General features: G+C 47.6%; 2 protein-coding genes across 2 annotated transcripts; both read right to left on the reverse strand.

Moving 5' to 3' along the window:
• Window positions 1-3,746: 3,746 nt before the first annotated feature.
• On the reverse strand, window positions 3,747-4,118 carry LOC109783553 (ethylene-responsive transcription factor RAP2-13-like). The gene has a single exon (XM_020342152.1). It carries the CDS (start codon window positions 4,116-4,118, stop codon window positions 3,747-3,749), a length of 372 nt encoding a protein of 123 aa, XP_020197741.1.
• A 3,152-nt stretch (window positions 4,119-7,270) lies between these two features.
• LOC109783546 (stem 28 kDa glycoprotein-like) lies at window positions 7,271-8,710 on the reverse strand. Its single transcript, XM_020342145.4, has 2 exons — window positions 8,192-8,710; window positions 7,271-7,818 (listed from the first exon to the last, which is right to left on the reverse strand). Exons 1-2 carry the CDS (start codon window positions 8,647-8,649, stop codon window positions 7,434-7,436), a joined length of 843 nt encoding a protein of 280 aa, XP_020197734.1. The 5' UTR covers window positions 8,650-8,710; the 3' UTR covers window positions 7,271-7,433.
• Window positions 8,711-9,079: the final 369 nt, after the last annotated feature.

A 9,079-nucleotide genomic window follows, 5' to 3' on the forward strand; every position in this document is an offset into this window, starting at 1 on the left:
GGACCGGGGTCCTGTAGTACAAGTGCTACCCAAATGTGGCCTGGCCGAACATTTCCATGTAAACACACCCTATATGAAACCTGCATTTGTGGAAGAAACTTTTCAAAATTTGCAAACAGGCCGTAGGCTGTCAAAATCGGATGTGGATTTTCGTGCTGAACATTTTGATATATTATATGTTTTTTCTGACATCGTATGCAAAAGTTATACCCGTTTTACATTTTCTCTATACTTTTTGCAAAACATGTCCAAATTTAAGTTTTTAAATTTTCCTAACTAGTAGATGTAGTAACATAACTACATCTCGAAGGATTTTAATTTTTGAAGTTTTATCATGCTTTTTTGCTTTTTACAAAACTGAAAAGGCGTGCCGGGGGGTAGAGTTTGAAAATGGGACCTTTAGTCCCGGTTTGAGACACGAACCGGGACTAAAGGGCATTGCACCCTTTAGTCCCGGTTCGTGTCTCAAACGGGGACTAAATGATTAATCTTTAGTCCCGGTTTGAGATACGAAACGGGACTAAAAGGCATCGCACCCTTTAGTCCCGGTTCATGTCTCAAACCGGGACTAAAGGGCTCATTTGAACCGGGACTAATGCCTTTAGCCGCACTAACCGGGACCAATGCTCACATTAGTCCCGGTTCGTGACTGAACCGGGACTAATGGGCTTATCTGGCCCGAACGAAAGCCCTGTTTTCTATTAGTGTGAAGAGAAAAATAAGAGATATATGCAGAAACAGGAATCACACATATCCTGGCAAACACAAATAAGAGATATGTTACTGTGAGCTTAAATGGCCCTCTTGCGCGAGAAAGGTCCAATTAACTATAAACCACCGATTTTGTTACGGGAGTAGCAATCCATGAGGCATCTGGTCCACTTAGCCCTATTTAAGAGTATATCTGACGGTTTTAGTTGTTTTTCTCATATTAAGAATACAGAGGAAGGTGCGAATTATAGTATTTCAGGGCATCTACGTACTCTTCTGCTAGAGGCAATTGTGGTCATCCACTTGCATCACACAACGCTCCAGACTTGCTATTTTTGCATGCATGTTTCCTGTGCCTAATGTGCGTCTGCTGGTTTTTATTGACGTGTTCTCTTCTGTATGTAGGGAAAAAATTGAGAGGAGGACCATGGTGTTTTGCTCGTTTTGAGTTGGTAAGCACAATATTTTCAGTATATGTAGATAGTGATGTCAACTTATCAGCGCCTTGTATGACATTTGTATGTTTTGTTGGTTATGATCTGGGAAAAGCACAATATTTCCATTTGGTCCCTCAGCGCCTTGTATGACGTTTGTCTTTCTTTTGCGCATTTTTCACTTGCTAAATAACCTGCTACCTAGGATATGAACAGTAGGCTGTAGTTTGATTATTCCAAACAATCATAGAGAGTGAAACCATATCATGCAAATAAAAGGTCATAGTACAACAGATAGATAGTGAGATGACACATAATTAAAGGAGGCATAAGGGCACACTAATACTGACCTGTCCATGAGCCATTGAATACAGACAGGTTCAGCTAGAAGAACGAAACAAACCAAGCAGTACGTAGCTCGAATTCGTCCTTGTAGAGAACCTGCAATAATTTGAAATTCCAAATTAGATAGAGAACACATCTGTATGTGTAGACAACAATTGATAATTGGAACCAGCGCATCACCTTCTAACCCAGCAGAGGAGATGCGACAAAGAGGGAGAATTGGAACGACTGGAGACCTAAGAATCACCCATCGATGTTGTGCTCGAGAATGGTTTGAAATTGGGCAGAGTGGGAAAGGAGCAGCGGCAAGGTTCAGATTATATAGGCTCTCATGAATTGAATGAAAAATATGAATCGCGAATGAAAACTGACCTGCCCGGAGCATTGACTGGCATTAATGATCGATTAACCTCTCAATCGATTATCCTTAGCGATTGAACTTCACGGAGCATCGACTGGCATTAATGATCGATTAACCTCTCAATCAATCATCCTTAGTGATTGAACTTCACGGCTGTTCGCTGCCACACACAATACCGATGCACCGTGCAACCAAACAAACCCAGGACCCACTGTCCATCGCCTCCGTGCAACCTAACGGACCCAGGAGGCGTTGTCCGTCACGTTGTGTCATTGGAAACACGGCGCAGTCGCCATGGTAGTCCAAGCCCCCGCATCGGTCGACCATGCAGAGGCGCCGCCACGCGAGGCTGCGAGCGAACGAACGAAAGCAAGGTCGTAACTCGGGGAGCTCCTATCGGGCGCTTCAGGCGCCCGAACTCCTCCCTGGCGCTCGCTACGCCGCTTAATTGGGCTGGCCCACAAAAACGCGCAGACAATGAACGCAAAAGCTCGCAAAAAGCCGCAATAAACACATCTACAGGTCTTGAACTCATGCACTTCGAAGTCACCGTCACTCCCGCTAGCCACTCGAGCTTTGTATAAGCGACAAAAGCGTAATAAACAATGTCGCTGCGCTATTTAATAGCACAGAACCATAAAATAATGGATTTCCAAAAAAACATAAAATTTGAAAATAGTTCATAGAATTTAAAAAGAGTTCATCGAATTGGAAAAACGTTCATCAAAATTGAAAAAAGTTCATGGATTTTCAAAAAAAAATCATCAACTTGAAAATAGGTCATCGAGTTTGAAAAAAAGTTCATCAAATTTGAAAAATGTTCATCAGAATAGAAGAAAAGTTCATCAATTTTCAGAAAAAGTTCATCTATTTTCGAAAAAAGTTCATCGATTTTCAAAAAAAATTCATCAACTTGAAAATAGTTCATCGAGTCTGAAAAAAAGTTCATCGAGTTTCAAAAAAAGTTCACAAATTCGGAAAAAAGTTCACCAGTTTTCAATTTTTTTAATTGATTTCAAAAAAGTTCATCAATTTTGCGGAAAAATTAACCAATTCGAAAAAAGTTCACAAATTCCTAGAAAAATCATCGATTTGAATAATAGTCACGTATTTTAAAAGTTAACGACATTAAGAAAAAGGAAGGAAAAGAATAGGGAAAAAAGAAAAGAAAGAAGAAAAAGAAGGAAAGAAGAAAAAGAAAGAAAGGGACAACTTTTCACAAGAGGCGAGGCGTCCCGTGTGGTTACGCCAGTTTATTTGCACTTGGAGATCTAAGGTTCGAGTCTCCCTCCGTCGCCCTTGTCTTGCTTTTGCTATTTTAGTAGAAAAACAAAAACTAAATGGGCCGGCCCAGTTTGGCGGGGGGTGTGCGCCGGTTTGCATTTAACCCATTAACGGGCGCAGCGGGCGCCGTTTAGGAATTGCCGCGAACGAAGTGTGGACGTGTCATCGACGCGAGATTAAGAGACATCGGATGGCCAAAAAAGCCGATCAAACTAAGATCCAATGGACACAAATGCTAATGGCCTGAGAGGGTAGGAAAAGTGTTCGGTTATAATGTTTCTAAATAGTATAAAATAGTACCAAAGATCAACTGTTAAAAGAAAAGATGAACTACTCGTCGGGGTGGCCGGATAGTGATACATAGATAGTTCATAGCATATACTGTTAAAAAAAGAGATCAACTACTCGTCGTTTTCCGACTCCGATTAAGTAATGTCCTCCGAAGTCTGAATGTAGGCGTCAGCATACCGCTCGTCCTCGGAGTCCCAGGACAACGCTTCTCCTAGCTTCATCTTCAATTGAGCGCTCTGCTTCCACGCACGCTTGTCCTCCCGATAGGCGGCTCGCTCCATCCTCCTCGCCTTCCTCTCCGTCCTGCGTTGCTTGTAAAACTAGCGCTCGTTGACGATGTCCTGCGGGAAGCGTTCGCGCCACATCGCCAAGGCTTCCTCGTTCATCTCTGCGATGGCGAGGCGACGCTGCCGCCTCAGGTTGTCACGACGATCCTCGTCGGTGAAAAGCCGCGGGAGAGGCGCGAGATCCTGCGCCTGCTGGCTCGTCGACACGTCAGGAAAATTCATCTCCCGACGAGGCCGTCGGAGGCGCCACGCCGCCGCGTCGTACGCGCGGGCCGCCTCCTCTGCGGTGTCGAAGGTGCCAGGACTGAGGCGTTTTTCGCCAAACCAGATTTTGGAGGAGAAGGCGCCGGAGCGGCGCTCGCGGACTCCGCGAAAATCCGAAGCGCCCAGGCGGCGCATCGACATAGTGGCGCAGAGGCGACGAGGCGAGTGAAAGGCGGCGAAACGAGTGGGCGGCGGACAGAGTGTGAAGGGAACGCCTTCTTAATAACGCGCGCCGGACGCGGCGCGCCAAAACCAGCGCGCGCTAGGCCGATTTTTCCCCGCGCTCTGGGGCGCCAAAACTAGGGCGACGACATGGCCGCTGGGACGATCTATGGCCGTGGGCCTTTTTCAATTTTGATCACTAAATTTTAAAAATTGCGCGCGGACATGAATGGGTCAGCGCGTTGGGCGTACTGCCGACCCAAATCTAAAAGAGGCCGGACGTCGGGCGGACGGCCGACCCAAACGAACAAAAAGCGGACGAAATCGCCGTCCATTTGGGTCGCCCCATTGAAGTTGCTCTAACCATTTGACTTAGACAAAAATGATGAAATCGTGATTTTGAAAAGGTGAACAGTGCATGTATTGTTCATTATTTAGAAATCACCACTTTGTCATTTTTATATAACTCACATGTTTACTTATTTCATCACTAAATTTTAAACATGTGTAATATGCATCCATATGACGATGTAGAATTATTTTCGGACTTTTTGAAATTTTCAATGTTATTTTAAATTATTTAAAATAAGGTGCTCCAATGCACCCTGCTCCAAAAATCCACTGTCATGCTGTGATGCCCTACTGCATTCTTTTTTTATGCTGCCCTACCGAATTCTCGTACATGGTGAGATATGCGACATCACTGATAATGATGCGCTCTGGTATGAGACCACTTGTTCCTTCGATGTCACATCATCCCAACTAGAACTTAACACAAATACACGATATATACTAAGAGCATCTCCAGCCGTTGGCTTTCCAGGTGGCTTGAAAAATCGCTGCCTGGGGACGAACCGGTGCTAAAATCGGCCTGGGGGCGATCGGGTTCCCAGCCGACGCCCCCAGGTTCGGCCCCCAAGCGCCTGTTTTAAACTGTTTTCAACATTAATTCAACTAAAATTCGACGAACGAGACAAATATTCGGCGAAACAGCAATACTTCGGCGAACTGAAATAGTTTTTTACATAGATAAACTACTTAAAAAACACAAGAGGCTGCAACTACAGGCCAAATAATGCGCTGAGAGAGGCGAAGTCGCCGCCGCCGCCGTTGTCCTCATCGTCCTTCTCCTCCTTCACGCGGCCGCCCATGCTGGACCCCTGCCCGGGGTCGCCTTGGCGTAGGTGGAGGCGCGTCGTCATCGCTGTTCTAGGGCGAGGCGCTGGCGCTCCAGCTTCGTCCGCGCCCAGTCTTCTCGCGCCCACTTCAAGGCCGCCGCGTCGTTGAGCCTTGGCTCCGTCTTCACGGCGGCGAGCCCTGGTTCCGTCTTCACGGCGGCCAGACCCGGCTCCGTCTTCAGCTTGACGACGCAAGGAGGGGGCGCGCCATTGACCGCCGCCCCATCATCGGGGAACCTCTCGCCCATCGTCGCGGCTGGGCACGGGGAGAGAGGGGAGGAACGTCGGCGGCGCCTGCGCACGGGGAGAGAGAGGAAGAGCTCAGCGGCTGTGGGTGGGGTGCGGCCACAGGCGAGGGGAGGCGCTGCTTTATATAGCGGACATGGGTGGGCGCCGTGTGTACGCGTGGCGGGAGGGGGGTATCGCCGCACCGCCCATGAGGAATCAATGAAAGGCGGACCGGCGGCAGTCTTGGCATTGATTCCCCGCGGGAAACCGAGGCATTGTAAGGACGACGAGGCGGGGGTCGTGACTCGGCGTGCCCGCAGTTCGTTCGCGCTAAAATCACTTGACCCGGCGCCCCCGGGCGCCCCCCAGCGCGCCGGGTTCGTCCTGGGTCCGTCGGCGCCAGTTTCGGCCCAAACTGACGAAAAACAGGCTCCTGGGGGCGCGACTGGGCCGATTTTTGGGCGCCGGCGCTAAAAAATCGCCAGGGGATTGGGGGGAGGAGGCTGTTGGGGGCGCGGCTGGAGATGCTCTAAGCCACACGGTAGTATCCGGCGGCGGAGGAACAAGGTGACGTAGCTCTCCTCCTTGGCTGGACGTTTCCACATCTTTCATTTTTTGGATTGCTGCTCATGGTATTACTTATGATGTTCTTGTTGAAAGTTCTCCGGGAACTTGAGACCTCAAATTTGGTATCCATGGCGTATTAGTATGTTGATAGTCTGTAATCATTTGGGACCTACAATAAGCTATGGCTGGACCTGCTAAGTTTCCCCATGTTGAGTCAAATTAAGCTGCAGTCTCCACGCCTGATGGTGCCCTTCCGTCAGTTCCTTTATGTTTCAACCTTGCGACCATACTCCCCTGGAAACCAAAGACTTTGATTTCTCATAAGGTGCTAGCGGTGTCTTATAAACAACATCCGCTGATTTCTGGTCGTCATCATTTATGGTTGAGACAAAGACGGTATCTGATCTCTTGTACTCCGTAATTAAAGGTATCATGCAACTTTAGTAAGGTTATGACAAATCGCCATAACCCCGATCATTTATATCTCCTTTTCAAGGCCATGATATTCCCCTTTTTGCCCTGAACGACTGCCTTTTTTAGGACCATTAATGGATGTCATTTAGCTAAATATCTTTTGTAAAGCAGCTCCTACGTCCTCACTTTTAGTTTTTCTAGACTTCCTAGAACTTCGATTATTCTGGAACAGAGGAAGCATGTTGCTTAGAAAAATATTTGAAATAACAAAAGTGCCTTAAAAATATGAAATTAGCCAACGAATAAGCCAAAATTTTACATGACACTTGTAGGTGGTGTATTTTTAACGTAGGGAATGTTTTAGGGGAGATGATAACTTGAAAATTGCAGTTCCTATTCAAACCTGACACTTTCCCTTTGAAACTTTCATTCTTCCCCGAAGGCTCTTCAGTTTCTAAGTGAAGAACATCACAACTTTACCGTAACTCTCTCGAATTCTTACAACACCCTATAAGGGAGTTAGGATAGGAGATGTGGGTTGGAGTTATATGCAGGCAGCTAAACACTTCCAATATTGTGCAACTATTACGTAGTGCTGGTACCTCAAGCATGAACCATCAAAAGACCGCTATGCCACGCAATTGTGCATGATCCAAATTATGACAGACGAACCACACATCAAACAACAATATCCCATGAATTTCGTGAAAAAAAAAGAAAAAAAAGCAGCAGCCCATGGATCCATTGATTGAGCAACATCCATTTTACTCCCGTACGTCTTATTGATAATACCAATTGATCCCAACTGAGGAAACTAACCAAGCAACAACAACAGACGGGATCATGTATATAATTATTCAGAAGAAGGAGCTTATTCATCGACCACAAGAAATCGATGGCTGCGGGCCTAGCCGATGTAGTACATGGGGTCGGGCAGCTTGAAAGTGCGAGCACCCTCGGGTGCGCCGAGGATGTCGCTCCACTGGTCGCCGATGTTTCCCACGATGACATACCCAGCGTCCTGCAGCTTTTGCCTCTCGCCGGATTTGTAGATCACTGCGGAGCCCTTGAACCCTGGTTGCTTGAGCAGCAGGTTCATCCATCCGGAGATGCCTTGGCGGCGGAGGTTGGCAACTGTGATGGCCCTCTGGTCCTCGGTCCGGCCCGTTAGGAACACCGGCTTGATGCCCACTGTGAGCAGCTTGTTGTACAGCCGCTTTGTCTCTGGTAGCGCAGGCGCGCTCCCCTCCAGCACGTACGCGTTGTAGCTCGTCGCATTGTACGGCCTAGCCCTGCACATGGGTTGATGTGCACACATTATTACAGGTCCATGGGTTAATGAGATGTCAGCTAGTTGATCTGCATACTGAAGAAAATAAAGCATCTTCGTGTTGTTCCTTGGACATCGATCGCTGTATCACACGCAGCATGAATTTTCACGTCATATGCTACTACTAATTTTGACACTACGGCGTAAATTTGTTGATAAGGACGGTTTCAATTTCATGGTGTCATGATGTTATTGGTGTTTCCTAGTGGGTTAATTTTAACAAGGTACACATAGAATTTTTTTTCTTTTGCTAAACGGAAAGATCAGTGCAGGCCCCTGCTCAAATACACCTGCAAGGAATAGGCAAATAGCATGTATAATGTGCACGTACATACCCGAAGCCGTGCGTGGCGTAGTAAGGTAGATTGGAGAGCATGGTTTCGTCGATGTCGAAGACCCACACCTCCTTGCCATTGCCGGCGAGCCTGAGGCTGTCAAGGTAGGCGATGGCCTGGTCGATGACGACCTTGGAGTCGCGGCGGTAGTGGCTGCCGAGCATGTAGTGGCCCACGTATCCCTCGCAGTTGGCGGGGACCATCTTCCAGTCCCGCACGTTGTACGCCTCCACGCCCAGCCGCCAGCTGTCGCACGGCACGCCGCCGTGGCTCCCGAGCTGCCCGCCGGAGCCCAGAAGCGGCCGCAACGCGTGGATGAGTGGCGCCACGGCGTCATCAGCAGCAGTCGCCGCAACCTCCGCCAGCGGCATACAGATGTTGGGCTCCCTTGCACTGCAGGAGGCCACCGCGGCCATGAGAGCCACGGCAACGAGGATGGGCACCTTTGCCATCGCCATTGTTAGTGTGTGCTACTGCTAGCTCTGTGGTGCTCTGCTTATTGCAGTGCCGTGCAACGAGTATGTGGTGGGCGGCACGTCAAATAGTAGAGTACATGTGTTTTCGTTATTCACGTGTCTCGGGTACGCAGTACAAAATCTGTTTCTGGTACATCCATTATCTTTTTGTAAAGAAGCAATCACTGTCTGTAATGTGCTTGTTTTTCCCAACAATATTTGTTGCCACATAGTGGGAAAGGCAGAACCATTGCAAATCTATAGATGGATGATTTTGTACCACTGCAAATGTCAAGCCAAAATCTGTTTACTTTGGCGAGAGTAACACCAGGATAAATTGTTAGATCTATGCCGAAAGTTTTCTTCTACACCCGGGCTCAAATCAGCTCGGGATGAACAGTAACTCAAAAAACATTTAAGAAATATTCAAAAA

The sequence above is a fragment of the Aegilops tauschii genome, chromosome 7 (genome assembly GCF_002575655.3).
Source record: "Aegilops tauschii subsp. strangulata cultivar AL8/78 chromosome 7, Aet v6.0, whole genome shotgun sequence".
In the NCBI taxonomy this organism is placed as follows: Eukaryota; Viridiplantae; Streptophyta; class Magnoliopsida; order Poales; family Poaceae; genus Aegilops; species Aegilops tauschii.

What these genes read in the sequence shown, in the direction of transcription:
- LOC109783553 (XM_020342152.1), bottom strand. Translation starts at nt 4,118, where the DNA reads ATGTCGATGCGCCGCCTGGGCGCTTCGGATTTTCGCGGAGTCCGCGAG.
- LOC109783546 (XM_020342145.4), bottom strand. Translation starts at nt 8,649, where the DNA reads ATGGCGATGGCAAAGGTGCCCATCCTCGTTGCCGTGGCTCTCATGGCC. An exon ending in TACGCCACGCACGGCTTCGG is followed by an intron (nt 7,819 to 8,191) that starts GTATGTACGTGC and finishes ACCCATGTGCAG; the next exon opens with GGCTAGGCCGTACAATGCGA.